General features: G+C 36.5%; 1 protein-coding gene across 1 annotated transcript in view; it reads right to left on the bottom strand.

The window, feature by feature from the left end:
- CSMD3 (CUB and Sushi multiple domains 3) overlaps window positions 1-26,507 on the bottom strand; it is a 1,175,747-nt gene that overhangs the window by 414,501 nt on the left and 734,739 nt on the right. Inside the window, exon 14 of the mRNA XM_046642300.1 lies at window positions 1,563-1,745. Coding sequence (XP_046498256.1) covers window positions 1,563-1,745 — 183 coding nt within the window. The remainder of the gene's footprint in view (window positions 1-1,562; window positions 1,746-26,507) is intronic.

The raw sequence follows: 26,507 nt of genomic DNA, 5'->3' as shown, positions 1-26,507 counted from the left end.
AAATCAGAATCTCCTAATGTATTTTCTTCTCTCAAAACAGGAGTTTCACAAGGTGAACTTGGTTAGGGGTGAGCACTGGCCCTAAACTGACAGAGTTCTATTAAGGGAGTCTGTGCACACTTCCTCTCCTAGATTTCCTGAAGAGCAAGCAAAAGATATTTAATTAGGGAAATTTCTGCCAGATTCTAAAAAGATCCACTTTGCTGAAATGTAGGATAAGTTATCTTGGCAATATGTATCAAGAACACTACAATGAGAAACAATGATGTTTACTTGCTCTTTTTTGTCTTCTTTTTTTCTAACTATGTGATATATATATATTAGAAAATGTTTGGCCTCTACTCACTTTCAAAATTCTCAGTTACATCATTAAAAATGATAAATAATGGTAAAATGTTAAACACTCAACATTTCCAATAAATGAAAATGTGTATTTTGCAGGATATATATTATAATTCAGGTAAAACATAAGTCTTGAAAAATGCTACTTTTTTTTGTGTGTGAGGAAGATTGGCCCTGAGATTACATCTACTGCCAATCTTCATCTATTTTATGTGGGATGCTGCCACAGCATGGTTTGATGACCAGTGCTAGGTCCGTGCCCGGGCTCTGACCCTGCAAACCCCAGGCCACCGAAGCAGAGTGCATGAACTTAACCACTGTACCACCAGGTCAGCCCCAACGACTTGTTTTTTAAAACCAGTTAAATATTGAAGTAAAGAATAGGCTAACGCCTTTGTAGGGAGTAAAGGATTTCACAAATGTAAAGCATTATCACTATAAATTGGATACAGATAAAAGTCTTATATTTGAAAAACAGAAATTTATTTTTACCTTCATGATTATTGGCTTATATATTATCATTTGTGAATATTCAAAACTAAAATGCAAAATTTTCAATATTGCACTCATACCTATTAAGTTGTATTTGTTGGTAATGAAGATAATATTTAACTGAACCTAAAAGTGCATCCAGATATAATACAAATTATATTTTTGTTGCAGTTAAATTGGAATGTTTTAATGTATTTGAAGAAATACATTCTTTTAATCTAAGCATATTTTATAACATAAACATTAATGAATTTTATTCTGTGCAATATAAATAAATGGCACTTTATGCATTAATGTGAGCATCTACAAGCAAAAATAAGTTAATGCATTATACATAGAACATAGGCTTTAAATATTTTAAGTGTTTTTGATTGCAAATAAGCATATACTATCTTGTTAAAATAAATGAGTCTATTAGAATCAGCTCAGACGTATAATTTCCATAAGAAGTATGCTATCTATAAAGTATAAAATGCCACCAATAAAGTGTTATGAGAACACACGTAATATATAATTTGCAATTATCAAGTGAACTATGTTAACTTTATTTAAATCTGTAATGAAATTTATAATTTGGCATAAGCACACTTCTTAAAGACAGTATCACAAAGTGCTACTCGTTCAAAAATAATTACATGGTTCCAGCACTTTGCAATTAATTACAAAAGCAATTATATGCAAGGACAGGGTAGCATATGCTATCTGGAAGCAAGGCATTTGGTACTCACAGATACAGATGGGTATGTTTGCAGACCATTGGTTATTCTCCTGACAAACAATGGATTTCTCTCCAATTAATTCAAACCCAAACTGGCATTCGAACCTTAAAACATCACGATTAGAAAATCCATCGCCTTCTCTAATTCCATATAAAGGTGTACCAGGATCGCCACAACTTTCTTTTTCAATTTCTGCAAAAATAGAAGATAAAAGTCACCTTCCAAGGGGTTCGCTATCCACAAAACTGGTTCAGGAGAAGTGCACTCACTATAGCTGACACGTTTAAGAGCAAAAGATGAAAACGTTCTCCAATCTCATTTTTTGTCCTTTTGCCACTCTTATGGACATGATTTGATGAAATAATCTTTATGGAACAATTAGTGTTTTCCTCTCATTTTGTAAATAGGGAAATTGAGGTCATCAGAGATAATGCGGTTGCTTCTAATAGAGCAGTTATGACAAGATTCACATTTTCTGTCTGTACAATATACATACAAACACACATATACATACATATGTATTTTTCCCAAATCCCAAGGACTTTTCATATTTTTTGCAGTCCGTACATGATACAGTAAATCCTTAGATGGCAACCAGGACATGAGGTAACATTCTCTGCCTCTGTGCTCCTACAGCAATCAGTGTATATGTACCTTTCTCACCGGATGTGCTCTCTCCCTGGCAGTTGTTGACGGAATTACTTCCCCAACTAGACCCGCCAAAAAACTCCTCGAGGCAGGAATCAGTTTTGCATTCCAAATTACCCAGCTAAGTTTCTCAATAAATGCATTTTTGGATAAATTAACCTGAAGGAGGTTGAAAAAATTTCCTTAAGAGCACATTTAAACATCCTTTTGACATATAGTCAAAGAAACTCCAAATGTCTAGGATCTTCATTGTGAAGCTATGTATGTCAGTAGTAAATTACTATGGTGGTTATTTTGGTTTTTAAGTCACATGAAATCAGATCAATAGTTTTGTCTTCAAACAAACAGCAAAAAAATGAAAATTAAAATTAAAAACTAAAACTTTGAGATAAATGGCCTCTCCTGACTAAAACACTAAAACAATCACACATTCCCAGTTCTATAATCTACCAGCATAAATTTGGTGTGTGTTTTTCCAGTTCTTTTATGATTATACAAAGACATATATAACACGTAACATTATAAGCATCTGTATTTATGTAAATATAAAAATTTTCTCTACAAAACTATGTGGTATTATTTTATATATTTATTATACTTTAATACATGTATATATAATAATATATGTATTATACTTTATATTGTATTATTCTATAGTCAATATTATTTTATAACTTGCTCTTTTTTTAACCAAACAATAATTTTGGAGGTATTTTTGAACATCTTTGTATCCTTAGCAGAAACCATAGATGGCTATAATGAGTTTCTTTTTCTTTTCTTTTTTTTTTTTTTGAGGAAGATTTAGCCCTGAGCTAACATCCACTCTCAATCCCCCTCTTTTTTGCTGTGGAAGACTGGCCCTGAGCTAACATCTGTGCCCATCTTCCTCTATTTTATATGTGGGATGCCTGCCAAAGCATGGCGTGATAAGTGGTGCATAGGTCTACACTTGGGATCCGAACCAGCAAACCCCAGGCCGCCAAAAGCAGAACAGGTGAAATTAACCGTTGTGCCACCAGGCTGACCCCTATACTGGATTTTATTTGATATTTTATTTTGATCTATATCATAGCAACATTGGCCTATAAATTTTATTTTTTGTGCTGTTCCTATCTAGATTTAATATCAAAGGAAGAGGTTCATAATTTTCCAACTTTCACTAGTATTTAGATTAGTTTGGATAACAGGAGAAATTGGGTTCTTAAATGTTAAAAAGTGACCAAAAAAGCTGGCTGAGTCTGGTATACTTTTGAGGCAGACATCTGACTACTATTTCAAGCTCCTCTAAAGTTATTTTCCTATTGAAGGGTGTTTTTTTTTTTTTTTTTTTTTGACCGGGTGGCAATATTGGCAACTTAAATATGTTAGCCAAGTGATATTTTCTGAAGTTTGCCAGGTTAGTAGCTTAATAGTAATAGAATTGTGTTACAAGATTTTAAAACATCTCTTTACAAATATGTCATGCATCTGCCTTACTACTAATGCTATTTGTGATTAGTCTTCCAGTTTTCTTTGCTCATATTTACAGAGTTGTCAAATTTATTAGTCTACTCAAAGCACCAACATTTGCTGATCAATTCTATTGTTTTGACTTTATTTAAACATCTTCCTTTTTTATCATTTTGGATTCTATCTTCAACTCTCTTCTGCATCATTTTCCTATTCTTTTTCTGCCTTCTGGAGCTGAAATCTTAGGGTTTTTTTTTCTTTTTATTAGATTATTTTCCACTTTTCTTGTTTCCTAAAAAAAAAAAATACACTTGAATCTATAAATTTCTTTAGAGTCCTGCTTTATCGGCACAGTTTTTTGTTCACTTCTAAATAGTCTGTAATTTCCACTTGGATTTCCTTTTCAACTCATAAATAATTTCAAAGTTGTTTTAAATTTATGGGTCGAGGCTATCATTCTGTTGTTGATTCGTAATGTTATTGCTTTAGTATTCAGTATAAGCATATCCAAGTCTCACAGCAGATACATCAGTAAGATATATTCAATTTAATTTTTTATATTTGTCAAATTGAAATTATTTATGCCTTCAATTATTTTTTGACCATGCTCTCTGATAATTTCTAAAAGAAGTGTGTTAAAGGCCCAAAGAGAGTATGGATTTTACCACATTTTCTTATAGTGGAATCAAGTTCACTTCACATATTTTAAAAAATCATTCACTCATTCAATTTCTTCAGCTAATACTTATTTGACCACCTACGATGTACCAGATTCTGTTCCAGGAATGTAGGATAGATGGATGAATAAACAGACAAGGATTCCTGCTCTCCGGTAGTGCAGATTCCACTGGAAGTCTACAAATAGTAAACGATAAATAAGTAATATCTTATTTTAGAAAGCAGTACATGCTACAGAGAGAAAATGTTGAGCAGGGAATAGTGGGATTAAGCACTAGGTGGTGTTGGGATGACACTGCTGCTAGGCTCAGAGAAGTTTATTACTCTTATACCTTCCCATTGAAATTTTTTCTGTTATTGAAAGAATAGGCTCTTCTTCATCTGAAAATGTCTTTATTTTGCCCTCACTAATGAATGATAGTTGGCAAGGTATAGGATTGTAATTCAGCATTATTTTCCCAGAGCATTTTGAAGATGTTCTTCCCTGGTCTTCCATCTAGTAAGTATTCCTGGTGATAAACACGATATCAAACTGATTTTAATTCTCCTATAATTAATTTGTTCCCTGCCCCATCTTCTCCTTTCCCATAAGCGTTAGGATTCCTTTTAAAAACTTGCTGCTTTTAAATGTCACAATCACCTACCTGGTATTTGTTTTTAAATCTATTTTTTTAAGTTGGTGTTTGATAGATTTCTACTGTCAAATAACTTGTAACTTTTTGGGGGGGTTCTAAAAAGTTATCATTATTTATTTTAAAATCTTGTTTCTTACATGCTCTCATCCTTCTGAAACTCCTCTATATTGAATGTTGAAACCTTGAGATTTAGCCTTCATGTTGCTCAATCTTTCAAATTTTCATTTTTAAAATTCTCTATTCTACATTCCAGAAGAACTATCTACATGGAAATATATATGGATTATAAATTCCAATTTACTGTGCACTTTTATCTAATCCAAATTCAACCCATACACTTAAAAATTATGTTATTTACTGAATATTTAATGGTTGTTATTACTTTTTATTGTTTCATAACCTTCTATTATTTTTTTCATGGATACAGTTTCCCTCTTTACTTTTGTGAGGTTATCTAGTACAATTATTTAAAGTTATTTTCTGATTGCTCTTTTCACTGTTTCCTTGGGTATAAATAGAAGTTTACTGAGAGACTAGCAGAATAAACTTTCTTCTAAAGCAGCATACTTGAAAATATATTCGGTGAATCATAACGGTAGTTAAGCTTATGATGAAATATGCAGGAGGAAGTACTTTAGGAGAGGACAGAACTGTTGGTTTTGCACAAGATGTCAAATACATATTTTTAAAATTTTTTATTTATTTTACTGAGGTCAGTCACATGATATATAACATTATATAAATTTCAAGTGTACTATGCTAAGCGAAATAAGTCAGATAGAGAAAGACAATTACTGTTTGTCTGACTCCAGTGATATGTGGAAGATAAACAAATACATGTTTTTGTTTGCTTGCTTCTCTACAACTATAAACTTCCTGCACTCCCCATCTTCACCTTCTACCTCTCCCACCTTCAGGCTTATTTCTTCTAATGTCAGAATTGTCTTGTACTTCTAGGTATAAACTTCTCCCTCTGTTGATCTGTGTTGCAGTCCACAATTGTGGTCTTCATCCTGAGTTGGGGAGGCTTCCCTCTTGATAACTGCATTGGACTCCCTGTCTGGGCATTTGGCTATGTAGCTGAAATATTTTCCTTGGTGTCAATTACTGCAGTTTCTCAGGATTGCCAGTGGCCTCCTCCCTGGAGGTTTGGCCCTCATGCACAATGGCTGCCTACGCAGAAGCTGCAGCAACAGCCTCCCATGGTGGCAGTGGTTTACGAAATTCTCACCTTACCTCTATATTCCATATCTTTATATGTTTCTTTATATTTATTTATCTTAGAGATCTCTTTCAGCCTCATAACAGTTGAGATTTTCTCTTCCTATTCTTAAGCATCAGTGTATTTTTTTTAATATGTTTTCCATCAACTTTGAGTTAGTATTGAGAGTAAGTGCTTACTCTACAATTTAGAAACCACATTTTTTCCTTACTCCTTTAACACAATATTATTTAAAGTCAAGGATCTATTGGGGCTGGCCTGGTGGCATAGTCATCGGGTTTGTGCACTCTGCTTTGGCAGTCTGGGGTTTGAGGGTTTGGATCCTGGGTGCAGACCTACAGCATTCAACAAGTCATGCTGTGGTCGTGACCTTCATCCAAAATAGAGGAAGACTGGCACAGATGATAGCTCAGGGACAATCTTCCTCACCAAACAAACAAACAAAACAAACACCAAGGATATATTTTCAAAACAATGTATAATTTTGAAGCTGCAACACTCTCTCTTAGACTGGAAAACAATATGCAGTAAGTAAAATAAACATACACCTATTACATATCACTCACTTTGACAATTTTTTCTACCCAGGAAGGCAAAACTGATATCTGAACAAAGAATTAATATGCAACAGATGAGTGCTATAGTAGAGATACGCACAAAGAACAATTATGAATAATAGCATCTCTCTCTCTCTTTTTTTCTTTTTGGTGAGGAAGATTGGGCCTGGGCTAACGTCTGTGCCAATCTTCCTCTATTTTTTTGCATGTGGGATGCTGCCACAGCATGGCTTGATGAGCAGTGTATGAGGTCTGTGCTGGGATCTGAACCTGTGAACCCCAAGCCAACGAAGCAGAGCACACGAACTTAACCACTACACCACCAGACCAGTCCCCTTTGGCAGCAGTTATCATTTTTTGACCCATGAAACTGTACTAGCACTGTGAAAACATTTTTTTAAACATTCATTATGCAATTTAATCCTCACAACAAACCTGTGAAAGAACTATTGTCATCTCCATTTACAGACGAGAAAATTGAAGCTCAGAGAAGTTAAGTAATGCTATAGACAGAGTATTTGTGTCCTCTCAAAATTCATACATTGAAACTAATCCCCATGGTGATGATATTTGGAGGTGGAGTCTTTGGGAGGTGATTAGGGCATGAGGGTGCAGCCCTCATTAATGGGATTAGTGTCCTCATAGAATAGGCCTTAAAAAGCTCCTTTGCCTCTTCTGCCAAGTGAAGACACAGAGAGAAGACAGCCATCAGTGAACTAGGAAATGGGCTCTCACTAGACACTGAATCTGCCAGTGCCTTGATCTTGGACTTCCTAGTCTCCAAACTGTGATGTTCATTGTGTATGAGCCACCTAGTCTATGGTATTTTTGTTATAATAGCTCAAACAGACAAAGACATAAACTTGCCCAATTTCGCAAAACTTGTGAATAGCAGAGTTTAGGTTTGTCTGAATTCAACGTCTTAATCACCAAGCTATTGTGGAGGAATTTTCACTCATTAACTACTCATTTACGAAACTTCATTTAGTTTCTAATACGTATCAAAATAATATCAGGCATTAGGAATATAAAGACAAATAAGATGTGGTCCCTGCCCTTAAATGAGGGCACAAAGGACATTATAGCAGTCTCCCATTATCTGAGAAGGACATGTTCCAAAGCTCCCAGTGGATGCCTGAAATCACAGATAGTATTGAACCCCGTTTATACTATACTTTTTCCTATGTATACATATCTATGATAAAGTTTAATTTATAAATTAGGCACAGTAAGAGATTAACAACAACTAAAAATAAAATAGAACAATTATAACAATATACATAATAAAAGTTATGTGACTGTGGTCTCTCTCTCTCTCTCAAAATATCTTATTGTACTGTTTTCACCCTTCTTCTTGTGATGATGTGAGATTATAAAATGCCTACGTGATGAGATAAAGTGAGGTAAATGATGTAGGCGCTGTGATGTAGTGCTAGGCTACTGTTGACCTCTGGTGATATGCCAGGAGGATCATCTGCTTCTGGACCTTGGTTGAATGCAGGTAACTGAAATCTTGGAAAGCAAAACCACGAATAAGGGGGGATTAGTGTACAGGAAAGTCCTCTTGGAGTTAGAGGTTGGCGAAAAGTAAGGGCTTCACAGAAGAGGTGATTCTTGAGTTCTCTTAGAGTTATCCCAAAGAGGGAACTGGAGAAGAGTCAGGAAGCAAAGGTATCCCAGGTGGAAGGAGAAGAGCAGTACCAGAAAAGACATGGAGCTTTTTGCTTCCCTTTTCTTCCATAGGCAGTGGCCTGGTTGTTTTAGGAGGCTGCCTGAGTCCATTTGGCCTTCTGTAACAGAATATCATAAACTGGGTGGTTTATAAACAACAGAAATGTGTTTCTCATAATTCTGGATGCTGGGAAGTCCAAGACCAAGATACCAGCAGATCTGGCGTCTGGAGAGGGCCAATTTCCTGGTTCATATACAGCTGTTTTTTCGCTGTATCCTCACATGGTAGAAGAGGCGAGGGAGCTCTTTGGGGAACTATCCCATTCATCAGGGCCCCACTCTCAAGAACTAATCACCTCTCAAAAGCCCCACCTCCAAACCACATTGGGCATTACGTTTCAACATATAAATTTCAGGGGGACACAAATATTCAGCCTATAGCAAAGGCAGTGGTAGGGTACTAAGGGTTGAGGAGGTAGTGAGGTCAAGTAGGTGATAGTGTGGCTGGGGGCCAAACAAGTAGAAGCAAGGCCAAGGAGGCAGCCAGTAAGGTTGGGAGATTAAGTATATATAATGGTATTATTAAAACCATAAATGTATTAAGAATAATGGTAGCCACACTTCTTGTTATCAAAAAGGGAATGTGGAACAAGGGGAGGCTACAAAGAATCCTGAGAGGTTGAACTAAACTTGAATTGGTGTGAATTCATGTTTAAATTTTAGATAGATATAGATGAACGTATGTATACATATATGTATATATCATATGTCACACACACACTCACACATGTACATGTAAATATGCACATATATTTTCTAGCTCCATCCACTAAGAGTCCTAAAAGCAGAAAACCCCTATAACAACAAGCACACTGAGTGCCCAAATTTTGGATCTAAATACCATTCTTCACTAATAGGACCCATGAAGGCTGCTTCCAGGGTTGGACAAGGAAAAGTGCAAGATGAGCCTGAAACACCTTGTTTTGTCAAAAAAAAAAAAAAAAAAAAAGAATAGATGCTTAAGGAATGGTGGGGACATATCAAAAGGTCATAGAGGCCAGCTTGAAGGGGCTCCACTGGCCATTTGGGGACACTTTAACCAACAAAACATTGATGATGACAGATTACTACTGACTGAAATAAAATTTAAATGCACAAACCCATACTAATATAAATAAATGGGAGAGAAGAGAAAACTATACCTCCGTGTAGAATGACAGTTAAAAACATGCAGAATTAATGAAAACAGAAAATCAGCATTTGGTAGCCACCAATCTGATTTTGTATTCCCAGTGAATGTTTGATAAACAAGATAAATGCATAGTCTTGGATTATCTCTCTGTAAACATGTATTAATCACAAAGGTGAAAATGGTGATGTTACAATAAAAAAACCTGGAAGACACTAATTTTACTAGGTGATCAAGAATCACATAACCAAAGTGGGATATACTGACATTGTTTGCTTCCAGATGTGATGCACTAAGATGATGAGGATCATTCTGTCAAGAATGCATGGCCTACGTCTGGATATGAGGAAAGACTGGATGGACTCAGATTGAAGGACATCTTACAACGTAGTCTTTAAAGTTGTCAATGTCATGACAGACAGGTAAAAAGGAGGAACCCATCCAGATTGAAAGGAATAAAAGAGACATGACAAGTAAATACAACAGTTCCATGTGTGGAATCCTGGACAAAGAAGGAAAAAGAGACAATTTTGGATAGTGAAATTTTAATGGATTCATGAATTACGTAGTAGTAGGGCATCAACACTGATTTTCTAATTTGGATGGTTGTTTTGTGGTTACGTGAGAGACAGTCTTTGTTTTGGTGAAACTCAATCTGATTGAATATTTGGGAGTGACGAAGAATTATATTTGCATCTTGCTCTCAAAAGGTTCTGTGATGGTTTTAAAACTTGTTTGCAAATTCTTTGATGCTCCCCCTATCCAAAGGTAGAGTCCAATCCTCCTCTTCGATTATATGTCAGCGTTAGTGACTAGCTTCTAATGAATGGAATGTGGCAGAAGTGACACTCATGACCACTTCTTTCAGCTCCTCTGCTAACATTACTTGTCTCAGGCCCCCGCAACTTTGAGGCATGGAGTCTACTTTATCTTTTCCATTGCAGCAAAAATTATAGCAGCTCCAGTACCCAGATTTGACCCCATGAGATTGCTGGAAACTTGATCTTCCCTAAGGTGCTGCACTGGCATCTGGAATTGTGAAGAACTAAATGCCTGAGGGATGCACTTTGACCACCAAGAGGCGGGAGATGGAAAGCAAACCAGGAGATAAATTGCTCCATTCTCCTTCCCTAAAACAGTTCCAAAGCACGGCTGGTCTACATGACCCACATGACCAAACACGCAACTGTGTTTCTTACGAGGCTGTGGCCACTCATTAACACTGCTCAACATGCCACCTTATATTTAATTCCCCTGTTTCCCTATTATATCTTTTTTTCCCCCTTATTTTTGCTGTCTTGGAATTACACTGCCTCTCTGGCCCCACAAAGTCCATAAGCTTCACCTCAGCCTCTATTTTCTAGGGAACTAAAGCTAAGAAAAGCAACTTATCACTGGCAAGCAATTAACAGACAAAGTACCGGACTATCTCAAGGTTGCAAACATAGATGTTATTTCCAAGAAGATAATAATATTAGCTGCCATTATTGAGTGACTGTTATTTGACAGCATATTTATTAAATACTATAATTGTTTTAATTTATGTTTTTTGTACTGAAACATTCAGAGTGAGGTACTATTATTCCAGCTTAACAGATGAAAAAATGAAGTTCTGAGAGGCTGACTAATTTCATATATGTAGAAATAGTTCAAAGGAGATTATATTCAACATCTACCTGACTTGAATGACCACACTCTTTTCCACTGTTCCATGCTACTTGAGAGAAAGCATGGAGAGAATACTGTGAGCCAGGTACCGGAATAATTAAGGAAAAGACACAGATGAATTTGATTCCAGTATGCAAAAGATAGCAACATCAGTTTTAAGAGAGGTTTTTGTCTTGAATGCTTGGACACATTAATCTCACCTGCGTATGGTATCAGAGTGATTTTAAAGCTATTCAGATCTCTTCAAATTCCTTACCATGGAAGGCTTTCATGATCAAAACCTTTCCTGTCTCTCCTGTCTTATCTCCCACCATTTTCCTACAAGCTACCTAAGTGTCAGGTATGTCACTTGCTGTTCCCTTTCACACCTACATGCCCTTAGGCATGTCATTTTCTCTGCCTGGAAAGATGGCATTCTCCCAGTGTGTAAAGCCTGGTGAAATTCCTATGCATCTCTCAAGGTCAAACTATACCTCTTCCGTAAAGACTGCTCTGAGCTTGCAAGCACAGTTAGTTGCTCCTTTCTTTGGGCTTCTATAGGCCTTAGGGCATACTTACATTGGTCCATATATTTTACTATAATTATGTATTTACTCATCTGTCTCTTCCCATGAGCTTTTATTCACTTTTGCATTTCAAGTGTCGACATACATGGCAATAAACATTTATATATCATTTATGTGTCAGGCAAAGTTATAAGCACTTGTTATGTTTAATCCTGACATAGCTCTATGAGGACACAAAGAGGTAAGTAATTTGCCTAAAGTCACACAAATTCTAAGTGGCAGAGCTAGGATTTAAACCCAGACGGTTTGGTTCTGGCATATGAGTTCTTAAGCACTATACGACCCTTTCTCAGCCTAATATTCAAGAAATATTGTGGAATATATAAAGAAGGAAGGAAGGCAGTAAAGAGTTAGCATAAAAAAGTATATGGTTCTATTAGTAAGTAATATAAACAATCACAAATTCTCATAGAGAGAACTATATATCCAGAAAATCATAGAATGACACATTCCAGCTAAGTTTTTTGAATAATTTAAATTTTATGGTTGTCTTATAATTGTAGGATATGAGTGCTGGATATTTTCTGATTACCTATCAAGAACCATTCTCTACCCTTTTCTGCCCTGCTTGTTTCCCCTGAGAGCAAGAGTAAAGGATGACCCCCATGGACCCATAATAAGCAGGCTCCTTTGTTACACAACTTTCTCTGCGTGCAACAAGTGAACAGGGAACAGGTGACACTGGCAGGAGACAGGATGAGAAGGTTGGGAAAAGTCTACAGTAGAGTATTTTTCACCCAACTCCTCTGCCTGATCACCTTGGGATGGCTGTGTTCCTTCACTGAAAGCCAAGCTTATGTCAGGCTACCCTTTCCATGCAGCTGTCCTCTGAGAGGTATGGTTATCACTTCCGAAGGTGATAATGGTCCCTACCGTCATCAGCCAGGGATACTGTATAAGCTCTTGTTAGTTTCCTTAAGCTCTGCCCACACATACCCAGTGTAAAGGTGCCATTTGTTTCCTACAGTGCCCCTGACTGATATATATAACTTAGCATTGACATGCAGCACAAATGCAGCACAAAAAGAATTGTTAGCATCCTACTGATACTTGATTCTATTATCTTATAATATTTTGTCTCTTAGAATATAAAATTGGGTTGAGATTCCTTTAACAAATTTTGCCTCCATTGGGAGTCCCGTAAATACTGTGCACCACTCACAACTAAATTTGGAAGGAACAGAGTGAATATCCATTCCCAGGGTCAGAGGTTGGCACCCATGGAGTAGCACCTGGTTCTGCTCTTTTTCTTCCCTGCTGTGGAAGGAAAGAAATCAGAATCTGGAGAAGAGGTGCTAAAATAAATGAGGATGGGAGGTCAGAAGAAATATAAGCAGAGCACTCCAGAAGGCTCTCCTGCAGTGAGCTGAGAATGAAATTGGAAATATAGGTTTAAATGGCAGTGGTTGAAATTTGTATAAAAGGACTCTTTCATCACCGTTTTTTTTAGTGACCAAGTAACTTTGATCCTTGATGCCTAAAGTAATAAACTCTAATTTTAAATTCAATCAGATTTCGAGCCAAAGACTAACATCTGGCCTTAAAGTGACATAGAAATTCTCATTGATCAATCTCTGACTTGACAACAGTTGACACTGTAATTCAAATACTTCACAGAGAAACTGTGCAGGTTAAAAGAAAGTGATCTGTAAAACTTGCAGTTTTGCTGATTCTTAATGTTAAGAAGCCTCTCGAGAATCTCATTACCTTAGCAACGGGCTTACAAAGGTTATGAAACATAGAATCACGCAGCTAGAAAAGACCTTGTGGGTTAAACTTGGTCTCACCTTCAAGCATCTCAGACAAATGAGACTAGAGTCAACATTTAAAGAGGTTTTGAGAAGGAAATCTATAACTTAACAAGCAAAGTAATGAAGGACATATTTGCAATAATAAATGTGTAAAGTATTTTATAATCATGATGAAAACACTGACATTTAAAAAGCTTCAGATTAGGTACAACCATTTAATAAAAAATATTCAAAATTCAGAATGCTGATAAATATACCCTGAGATAAGACTCTCGAAGTTTACCATTTCCAACAGAGCTAGTACAGAAGAATATCTTCAGTCAGTAGTTAAATTACACATTCTTTTGAGATATAGCAAATAGAAGCACTCAAAAAATACTCAATTTTTAATCATATTTCACCTAAAAAACTTATTGAACATCTTAATATGTTTAATAGAATTAGGAACTCTTAATCTGTGATAAAAACAATGTGCTTGTTTTTGATTATAAATATGATTCTATCTGACATATCATTAATTTGGAGTTGTTTCTATGTTTGTATTGATTTATGACAAAACCGTTTATATTCTGTCATCTCAGTGCCCAGGTCTCAAATTTAGAGGATAATGAGGGAACCACAGTTAATGTCTGTACACAAAAACAAGGAGTTTGCCAGCCTTCATAGGTGCCATGGTCTGAATGTGTTCTCTCAAAACTCAAAGATGATGGTATTAGGAGGTGGGGGCCTTTGGAAGGTGATTAGGTCATGAGGTCAGAGCCCTCATGAATGGGATTAGTGCTTGTATGAAAGAGGCTGCAGAAATATCCCTTGCCCCTTCCACCATGTGAGGACACAGCAGAGAAGGCACCAGCTATGAGTCAGGAAGGGAACTCTCACCAGAAGGCCACCATGCTGGAGCCTTGATTTTGGACTTTCAGCCTCCAGAACTGTGAGAAATAAATTTCTGTTGTTTATAAACTACTCGGTCTATGGTATTTTGTTATAGCAACCTGAACAGACCACGACAATAGATATGGAACCCTACGAACTTGGATTATGTAGCATTTTCCTCCAACCCAGTGATTATCAGACTGTCTTCTGACCATGGGTTTCCTGGGGTTTTATGCAAGACCCTACTCAACAATTATAACTCCACTCTCTTTCTCTCTTTCAAGAGAACATGTTGGAATACAAGAGAATGAGACCAAGGTTGTTTCTAGGGAAGAGACTAACTATTCTCTAATTTAATTAAAAATAAATAACGTATGAAAGTAGGCATTTCAAATATTACTAATTACATATTTCTTGAAATTTCAATATAGTACAATATAATAATTTCAAAATTGAGAACTAATGTTAACCCAATAGTTCCTTAGCATATAAATTTATTTTACTGATCCACAACATTTTAATGGGATGAGGTGGGAATCAATTAAAGAAAAAAAAACACAGTTCCTGATGATGATAAAGTATCTTAGTTCAGAAAATCTAACGACTAGTCTTATCAACTTAAAAGTTATAATCAAGGGCCGGCCTAGTGGTGCAGCGGTTAAGTTGGCATGTTCTGCTTCTTGGCGGCCTGGGGTTTGCTGGTGTGGATCCTTGGTGTGGATGTGGCACTGCTTGGCAAAAAGCCATGCTGTGGTAGGCGTCCCACATATAAAGTAGAGGAAGATGGGCACGGATGTTAGCTCAGGGCCAGTCTTCCTCAGCAAAAAGAGGAGGATTGGCAGTAGTTAGCTCAGGGCTAATCTTCCTCAAAAAAAAAAAAAAATGTTATAATCAATTAATTTCAGTTCAATATATACTAAGCATATACTGTGTACCAAGAACTGTGCTAGAAACTATGGCCACAAAAAACTGTATTTCATAACCCCAGCCCTTAAAAAACAGTTTATAAGACCTGCCAAATAGGTGTATTCAGGATACATTTTTAAAATTCCTTTGCACATATTTTTAAGAAAAAGAGAACAAACAATGCTCTGGTCAGCACTTATGCCACAAAATGTAAATGTTTTAAAACTCCAAGATGATTCAAGATTTTAAATGCATTTCCATGTATTCTGACTTAAGGGTTACCTTAAAGATGAAATGTAAAGTGACAAGCGACTCCTCTCCCTGACTAGCTCTTGAGATAGTGTCCTTAAAGTTTGACCCACTGTTTATACACTTGAGATCCTTCAAGGACTTCCTTAGTGTTTGCTTTCAGTTTGGGACTAGGCACAGTGTCTATGACAAAAGGATAATATGGGGGACTGACTAAGATTAGGAAACCCAGAGATGTGCTCAAAAGAATTTTTACATAAAAATCTCAACTAGTTGATGTCATCAACCAGTAAATTAGCTAACTACAGACAGCTTCACTACCAATTTTTTCAGGTACAGTGATCTTACTCATTCATGCATTCAATCATTCATCTGCTCGTTCAATCATGTATTGGTATGTTCATTCAATAAAAATGCCTTGAAATTGTACTATATCGAAAATGTTGGGGAGGTAGAGGTGAATAAGACTCAGTCTATTATGGCCTACCAGGAAAAGACAAGTATGCAGACAAACAAAAGTATGATAATGAAATTTTAGAATAAGATATATGAGAAACATGAGAAGAAAATGAACAATTTTGCTTAGGAGTGGAAAGGCTAAAAAGATTCCATAAACTGAAACAAGAACTAAGATTGAGCAGATTTGCAGTGATGTGTGTGGTTTCAGGGGCAGTATAGGATGTGTGGTAGTTTGTGACATTCTGGGTAGATGGGACAGTTTGACCAAAGGAATGATAGTGTGGAAAACATGATTGGAAAAATTCAAGTAGCTGATCACGGCTGGAGTTCAGGAACAAGAAGGGTGAGGTAAGAAATGAGGATAGGACTTCGACAAAGGAGCTGAGGGCCTACAATGGAGGAAAGAAAGTCTCTTCAACAAGTGGTGTTGGGAAAACTGGACAGCCACATGTAAAAGAATGAAAATCGACCATTCTTTTTCACCATTCACTAAAATAAACTCAAAATGGATCAAAGACCTAAAGATTAAGCCTGAAACAATAAGTCTTCCAGAAGAGAATATAGGCAGTACACTCTTTGACATCAGCTTCAAAAGAATCTTTTCAGACACCATAACCTCTCAGATGAGGGAAACAATAGAAAGAATAAATAAATGGGACTTCATCAGACTAAAGAGCTTTTTCAAGGCAAGGAAAAACAAGATTGAAACAAAAAAACAGCCCACTAATTGGGAAAAAATATTTACAAGTTATTTATCCGACAAAGGGTTAATTTCCATAATACATAAAGAACTCACACACCTCAAAAACAAAAAATCAAACAACCCAATCACAAAATGGGCAGGGGACATGAACAGACATTTCTCCAAAGAAGATATATGGATGACCAATAGACACATGAAAAGAAGCTCATCATCACTAATCATCAGGGAAACGCAAATCAAAACTACACCAAGATATCACTTTACATCTGTTAGAATGGCAAAAATATCCAAAACCAAGAGTGACAAATGTTGGAGAGGCTGTGGAGAAAAAGGAACCCTCATACACTGTTGGTGGGAATGCAAACTGGTGCAGCCACTATGGAAAACAGTATGGAGATTTCTCAGAAAGTTAAAAATAGAAATACCTTATGACCCAGCCATCCCACTTCTGGGTATCTATCCTAAGAACCCGAAATCAGAAATCCCAAGAGTCCCATGCACCCCTATGTTCATCGCAGCATTATTCACAATAGCCAAGTCATGGAACCAACCTAAGTGCCCAGCAACTGATGATTGGATAAAGAAAATGTGGTATATACATACAATGGAATACTACTCAGTCATAAAAAAGGACAAAGTTGTCCCATTCACAACAACATGGATAGACCTTGAGGGTATTATGTTGAGTGAAATAAGCCAGACAGAGAAAAAGGAACTCTGTATGACTCCACTCATAGGTGGTAGTTAACATATAGACGAAGAGAACTGATCAGTGGTTACCAGGGGAAAGAGGGATTGGGGGGAGGGCACTAGGGGTGAAGTGGTATACCTACAACATGACTAATAATGATGTGCAACCGTAATTTCACAAGGTTGTTAACTATCATAATCTCAATAAAAAAATAAAAAGACTAAAAGAAAAAAAATGAGGATAGGGATATGTGGCATAGCATTGTGTGCAAGGTAAAGCAACTGACGTTTTTCTAAGCAGGAATAAGTCATTGATAAAGCATTCTGATGATGAACATCCAACAAATACTCCACACATAGCAGTCACACTAATTTTGTGTGAAATGAACTAAGCATGATATACAGTCAATTAAAGAGACATGATCCTACTCCCTTGGAAACTTATAGTCTAATAATGGAGCAGTAAAATGAAAGTATCTAGAAGCATTCCTTTTTATAAGGAGACTCAACATAGCAAAGTTCACTTGCCACTTCACTTAAACTGTCTATTCTTTGAACATTTTCTTTTGCAGTACCTTGAATGAAAGAACAAAGTGAAATATAGGTTTTTGTCTAAATCTCTGTAGCTACCTGTTTAAAATAGTTTTCAAGCAGGGATAGATCAATATTTTTTGAACTATAATAGCAATCAAAGTAAATGGATTATTCTTTCAAAAGAATCATAACTGCTGGCAGCCTAACAGCAGTCATCAAAAATTTCTAAACATTATTGCTCTTACTGGATCTACCAGATGGTGAAAGGCTTATAATTAGTTGGAGGTATATTTATAAAGCAAGTAAGAAGAATCTCACTCTTATTATTATAAAAGACTACACTGAGAAAAGCCAGAGTGCAAGAAATGAGCAGAATATACCTTTTGTTTTAAAAATAATAACACTGATACAGTAATATCCCTTGATAGAATTAAGTCCCAGGACTATCCACACAACCTCTTTCAATCTAAGAAAGAGATACAGAGCTCCCATATGTACTGAGCTAATCATTAGTGGGAGGGGGTCCTGGATGAATTGGGTAGGTGTTTGCTGAAGGAGATGAACATAACATTTAATCAGGCATGTTTGGAGCATTGGTGATAGATATGGAAACAACAAATAAATGTAATAATAGGTCTTTGGAGCTAGCTTCTTCCTATAACTTAGGTCTCTGAAGCTCCTACGATAATCACTTCTCCCTTGTCTTTGTCTATCTTTCAGGCTCTGAGGGCTCTGTTCCCCATCTCTCAGGAGAGGATCCTATATAAATCATCTATATTTTAGTTTGAATTTGAATCATCATGTAACTTCATGAAACTTATCTGCATTTTAACTCTTCTCAAATAGTAAGATGAATGACTACATAATTTTAAAAGAATATCAAGTCATATTTGGGATATGCTGTTTGGAAAATGTGAAGACTAGAAAAAAGTCAGGTGTTTGGTTTTATTCATTCAACAATACAATATGGCAAGAGACATTTTGCACTGTAAAGTTTTAAAAGTTGAGTAAGGTATAGATTTTGTGTATAAAGACAGAAATATTATTAGTTATATAATATGAATATAAATAATTTTAGGGTAAGGCAATATGTGAAAAAATGTGGTGTTACTTATTCAAGATGTTTTAGAAATCCTCTGAAGGATTATTTTCAGGTTGGAAGTGAATGAGTGTAGGGACAATCATAGAAGATTGTTTCAAAGGAGTTGAATTTCATTTGGTCCCTAATGAGTAAAGAGAACTTTTCTAGACAGGAATTAGAAAATACATTACAGAAGGACAGACACAAGTTAAAGTTTAAACAAGGAAAAACTTTACAAGATATGAGTGGAAAAACAAATTACAGACAGACAGTGGACAACTTCTTGCATCTAGTCAGAGTGGAATTGACAGTGTAAGAATGGAGTAGATCCTAAAGATTTTGCAGTAAAGAAGTAACAGAGCTAAAACTAACCTGGAATCTATGAGAAGAACAGATCCAAGAGAGGAAACTGGAATTAGCCATTGGAATAATTCAAGAAAAGCAAAGTAAAGGATATTAGAGTTGTGACCAAAACAGAGGTGATAAGTAATTGTACAAGACAAGTGGTAAAATTTGCAATTTATTTGAAGTGAGAAATGCAGATATATATTGAGAGGTGCAGAAGCGCAAAAAATATTTCATGGAGTGAAATCACCATCATGGCAGAGTAAGCTCTACTGGTGATCTGTCCCCTCCATGATACAATAAGACAATCATACTCTGACAGAGGACATCCATGCAACACAAAAGATGTCTGAGACAACCATGCAGCCATATGTTGGAGAGTGGAGAGACTGGAGTTCCCCTCAGAGGAGGTGGAATAGGGTAAGACAAAACTTCACTCCCTCCCCGAAAGGCTGTGATCCAGGGCTGTGTGCAGCCTCTGAGAGGGAAGAAAGGGGGGAGGGAGCACCCCTTAGTGGGAACATCAAAGATCTCTGAGGTCCCTTGCAGCCTAGGAGAAAGCCCCCTATCAAGGTGAAAGCTATTGCAGGGGTGACTTCATCAAGCCAACACCCCAGGAGAGCAGACAGCGAGGGCAGAGCAAGTAAGCCCATGAGTGCATGCAGAAGAAAGTACCTCTCCCCACCACCTGCCAAGCACCTGCTCCAGTACCTGGGATCCTGGTGGAACACAGAGGGCTCAGAATACACAGTTCTTCACCCCCACCTAGTGGTGGTAGGTAGTAACGGTGATCAAAAATACCAGGACGAAGAAAAACAGAGCCACACCTTCTAGAAGTATCAAAAATTATATTAAATCTCCAGACCAGAGAGAAAATGACAAGAACTCAGAAATCAGTCCTGAAGACACAGAAATATGTAATCTAAATGGTAGAGAATTCATAATAGCTATCATCAAAAAACTCAACGAGATAAAACAGATTGTAGACAAACAATTCAATGAGTGTAGGAGCTACTTAACAAAAGAGATTGAAACTATAAAGAAGACTCAATCAGAAATATTGGGGATGAAAGACACAATGGATGAGATAAAACAAAATATGGATTCCCTGAACACTCCAGCAGATATGTTAGAGGAGGGAATCAGCATAATCAAGGACAGACATATTGAAACACTCCAGATGGAGGAGGAGTGAGAACTAAGAATAAACAGAAATGAAGAAAGTCACCTAGAAATGTCCATTTCAATTAGGAAATGCAACATAAGAATTATAGGTATTCCAGAAGGAGAAGAGAAGAATGGAGGAGAAAGCTTGTTCAAATAAGTAACAGCAGAGAATTTCCCAAACCTGGGGAAGAAGACGGAAATCCTTGTGAAAGAAGCTATCAGATCTCCTAAATATGTCAATGTAAAAGGACCTACTACAAGGGATATAGTAGTGAAACTGGCAAAAGTGAATAACAAAGAAAAAATACTAAGGGCAGGAAGGCAGAAGAAAATAACCTACAAAGGAGCCCCTATGAGGCTTTCAGAGGATTTCTCTGCAGAAACTTTACAGCCTAGGAGAGACTGGAATGACATACTCAAATCTTTGAAGGACAAAAAGTTTCATCCAAAAATACTCTATCCAGTGAAAATATCCTTCAGATATGATGGAGAAATAAAAACTTTCCCAGATAAACAAAAGCCAAGGGAGTTTTTAGCCACAAGAGAATCCTACAAGAAATCCTCAAGAAGGCCATCATACCTGAAAAACAACAAAAGGATGAAAGAGGTTACAAAGTCTGGAGTGAGGAGATAAATAGGTAGACAAAATCAGAAAACTGTAGCTACACATCGGAACAGGTGAGCAAATACTCAAGTATAACATCAAATATAAAAGGAAGGAAAACACCAAAAATAAAGATAATCTTGTCATTTTAACCACAAATTCACAACACAAGATGGGATAAGATGTGACAAAACAACATAGGAAGGGAAGAGGAAGAGAAACTGAATCAGTTTAGTCTAAGGAAATAAGAGGCCCTCAGAAAATGGACTATCTTATCTACAGGATTTTGCATACAAACTTCATGGTAACCACTAAACAAAAAAGCAGAACAGAGACACAAATAATAAATAAGGAGAAAACAAAGAAGTCCAGCATGAAAAACTACATAACTCAATTGGTAGATCAAAACACATGGGACAAGAAACAAAAAGAAAGACAGGAGAACTGGAAAATGAGTGATAAAATGGCAGCATTAAGCCCTGATATATTAATAATCACTCTAAAGGTAAATGGATTGAATTCTCCAATAAAAAGACACAGTGGCAAGATAGATTAAAGGACAAGACCCAACAATATGCTGCCTACAGGAAACACATCTCAGCTTCAACAACAAACACAGGCTCAGAGTGAAAGGATGGAAGACAATACTCCAAGCAAATGGCAAACCAAAGAAAGCAGCTGTCACAATACTTATATCAGACAAAGTAGACTTCAAGATAAGACAGGTAAAGAGAGACAAAGAGGGGCAGTATACAATGATCAAAGGGACACTCCACTAAGAAGACATAACACTTATAAATATCTATGTGCACAACACAGCAGCACCAAAGTACATAAAGCAACTATTAAGAAACCTAAAAGGAGATCTTAATAACAATATAATAATAGTAGGGGACCTCAACACACCATTCACATCAATGGATAGATCATCCAGACAGAAAATCAACAAGGAAACAGTGAAATTAAATCAAAATCTAGACCACTTGAACTTAATAGACATATATTGAACACTCCATCCAAAAACAGCAGAATACACATTCTTCTCAAGTGTGCATGGAACATTCTTGAGCATAGAGCATATATTGGGAAACAAGGGAAACCTCAACAAATTTAAGAAGATGGAAATAATAATAAGCATCTTTTCCAATCAAAATCCCATGAAGCTAGAAATTAATCACAAGAAAAAAGCTGAGAAAGGGACAAAGATGTGGAGACTAAACAACATGTTATTGAACAACCAAGGGAACATTGAAGAAATTAAAGGAGAAATCAAAAAATATCTGGAGACAAATGAAAATGAAAACGTACCATACCAACTCATATGGGATGCAGCAAAAGCGGTACTAAGAAGGAAATTCATAATACAGGAACACCTTAACAAACAAGAAAAATCCCAAATAAGGAGTCTCAAACTACAACTTACTGAATTAAATAAAGAAGAACAAAGCCCAAAGTCAGCAGAAGGAGAGAAAAAATAAAAATCAGAGCAGAAATAAATGCTATTGAAACAAAACAAAGCAGTAGAAAGGATCAATGAAACAAAGAACTGTTTCTTTGAGAAGATAAACAAAACTAACAAACTACTAGTCAGACTTACAAAGAAAAAGAGCAAAAGCTCAGATAAACAAAATTAGAAATGAAAGAGGAGAAATAACAATGGATGCCACAGAAATACACAGGATTATAAGAGAATACTATGAAAAACTATATACCAACAAAATGGACAATTTAGAAGAAATGGATAAATCCTTAGACACTTACAACCTCCCAAAGCTGAATCAAGAAGAAATAGATAATCTGAATAGACCAATGGCAAGTAAAGAGATTGAAACAGTAATCAAAACCATCCCCCAAAATAAAAGCCCTGGGCCAGATGGCTTCTGTGGAGAGTTCTACAAAACATTCAGAGAGGATTTAATATCTATCTTTCTCAAGCTATTCCAAAAAATTAGGGGAGATGGAATGCTTCCTAACTCATTTTACGAGGCCAACATCACTCTGATACCAAAGCCTTAGAAGGACGACACAAAAAAGGAAAACTACAGGCCAATATCATTGATGAACATAGATGGAAAAAACCTCAACAAAATATCGGCAACCAAAATACAGCAATACATCAAAAAGATCATATATCATGATCAAGTGGGATTCATACCAGGGACACAGGGATGGTTGAACATCTGCAAATCAATCAATGTGATATACCACATTAACAAAATGAGGAATAAAAACCACATGATCATCTCAATAGATTCAGAGAAAGCATTTGACAAGATTAAACAGCCATTTATGATAAAAATTCTCAACAAAATGGTGATAGAAGGAAATTACCTCAACATAATAAAGGCCATATATGACAAACCCACAGCCAACATCATACTCGATAGGGAAAAACTGAATGCTATCCTTCTGAGGGCAGGAACAAGACAAGGATGCCCACTATCACCACTCTTATTCAACATAGTACTGGAGGTTTTGGCCAGAGAAATTAGGCAAGAGAAAGGAGTAAAAGGAATTCAAATATGGAGTGAAGAAGTGAAACTCTCACTCTTTGCAGAAGACATGATCTTATATACAGAAAACCCTAAAGAATCCATCAGAGACCTATTAGAAATAATTAACTACAGTAAAGTTGCAGGGTACAAAATCAACTCACAAAAATCAGTTACATTTCTATACTCTAGAAATGCAAGTTAGAGAAAGAGAATTCAAGAATACAATTCTATTTACAATCACAACAAAAAGAATAAAATATCTAGGAATAAATTAACCAAGGAGGTGAAGGACTTATACAATGAAAACTATAAGACATTATTGAAAGAAATAGATGATGTCATAAAGAGATGGAAAGAGATTCCATGCACATGGATCAGAAGAATAAACATAGCTAAAATGTCCATACTACCCAAAGCAATCTACAGATTCAATGCAACCCCAATCAGAATCCCAATGACATTCTTCATGGAAATAGTACAAAAAATCTTAAAATTCATATGGGGCAACCAACCTGAATTGCTAACACAATCCTGATAAAAAAGAACAAAGCTGAAGGCATCACAATCCCCGACTTCAAAATGTACTACAAAGCCATAGTAATCAAAATAGCATGGTACTCATACAAAAAAACAGGCACACAGATCAATGGAACAGAATTGAAAGCCTAGAAATAAAACCGCACATCCCCAGACAGCTAATCTTCAACAAAGGTGCCAAGAACATACCATGGAGAAAAGATAGTCTTTTCAATAAATGGTGTTGGGAAATCTGGACAACCATTTGCAGAAGAATGAAAGTGGACCATTATCTCACACAATATACAAAAATGAACTCAAAATGGACCAAAGACTTGAAGATAAATCCTGAAACCATAAAACTCTTGGAAGATAATATAGGTAGTATACTCTTTGACATTGAACTTAAAAGTATCGTTTTGAATACCATGTGTTCTCGGACAAGGGAAACAAAAGAAAAAGTAAACAAGTGGGGTTCCTCAGACTAAAGAGCTTCTGCAAGGCAAAAGAAACTAAGATTGAAACAAAAAGACAACCCACCAATTGGGAGAAAATATTTGCAAATCATATATCTGACAAGAGGTTAATCTCCACAATATATAAGTAACTCAGACAACTGAACAACAAAAAAACAAATGGCCTGTCAAAAAATGGGCAGAAGATATGAACAGACATTTTTCCAAAGAAGATATACAGATGGTCAATAAGCACATGAAAATATGTTCAACATCGCTAATCACCAGGGAAATGCAAATCAAAACTGCACTAAGATACCACCTTACACCTATTAAAATAGCTATAATCACTAAGACTAAAAATAACAAATGTTGGAAAGGGTGTGGAGAAAAGGGAACCCTCATTCACTGCTGGTGGGAATGCAAACTGGTGCAGTGACTATGCAAAAACAGTATGGAGATTCCTCAAAAAATTGAAAATAGAAATGCCATTATGACCCAGCTATCTCACTACTGGGTATCTACCCAAACAACTTGAAATCAACAATCCAAAGTGACATATGTACCCCTATGTTCATTGTAGTACTATTCACAGCAGCCAACACATGGAAGCAATCCAAGTGCCCATCAACCAATGAGTGGATAAAGAAAAGGGGGTATATGTGTACAATGGCATACTACTCAGCCATAAAAAAAGACAAAATCGTCTCATTTGCAACAACATGGATGGACCGGGAGGGTATTATGCTAAGCGAAATAAGCCAGACTGAGAAAGACAAACACCATATGATTTCACTCATATGTGGAAGATAAACAAACACACGGGCAAAGAAAACAGTTCAGTGGTTATCAGCAGAAGTAGGCTGGGGGGTGGGCACAGGGGGTGAAGAGGAACACGTATATGGTGACAGACAAGAAACAATGCACAACTGAAATTTCACAATGATGTAAACTATTACGAGCACAATTAAAAAAAAATTCCCAAGGCAACATATGCCCAATGGGTTCTTTGGAGGGATTATGGAATAAAAAGGAGGTTTAATGGTCAAAAGAATTTGTGATATATACATATATACTCTAAAGAATGTTAATTTAAGTAGCACTTTTCAACCTTTAATGTACTAATTTCCATTGTGAAAGTTTAAGAGAGATACATAGTATATGGCTATGGGTTAAATTTATTTTTTCTTTTTTTAATCTGAAGAACAAATATACACATGAAAAATAGCCAGACCATAAGTAATGTAGGGAGGAAGACTTTTCCTCTACCTAAATGTGGGTTCGTCTGGCCAGAGAACGAATTAAATTCACGTGAGATAGAAATAGTAAGAGCAAATTAAACAAAGATTTATGAGGAACCATGGCCCAGGGCCTTTCTTCCCGAAGGAAGAAAGGGCACCAAAGAAGTGGGGTGCACAGAGTGGTTATATACCCCCAAACAGGATGTTTCACATATGATTGAAATGTCCCTCCCACAATAGTCACAAGATTGCCCTGTCGGCACAGAGCTTGATGGGCACAGCAGATACTGGGTCTGCTATCTTGGAGGGCATAGCAGGAGGCAATTCTATTGTCTTGAGCTAGGTGGTCACAGGTGAGCACAGCAATCAGTTCCTAGCCTAAGGAAAGATGCTTAATCCTGAAGGAAATGCCAACTTTGGGAGGGGGAGGGAAGTCAGTCACAGGAGGCTACCACACAAGCACAATAAACAAATGCAGATTTAAGTCCTTGCCTTCCCCATTGACTAAGAGTTTCTAGAGATATCTTTACAGATGGAGAGTTCCTTTACAATGTAAATGTGTCCTAACAAAGGGCAAGTTCCATTCCTCAGAGCCTCCTTCC

This window comes from Equus quagga, chromosome 16 (assembly GCF_021613505.1).
Source record: "Equus quagga isolate Etosha38 chromosome 16, UCLA_HA_Equagga_1.0, whole genome shotgun sequence".
Taxonomy (NCBI): Eukaryota; Metazoa; Chordata; class Mammalia; order Perissodactyla; family Equidae; genus Equus; species Equus quagga.
The sequence above is the reverse complement of the archived record's forward strand: the minus strand, read 5'-3'. Positions and strand labels throughout refer to the sequence as shown.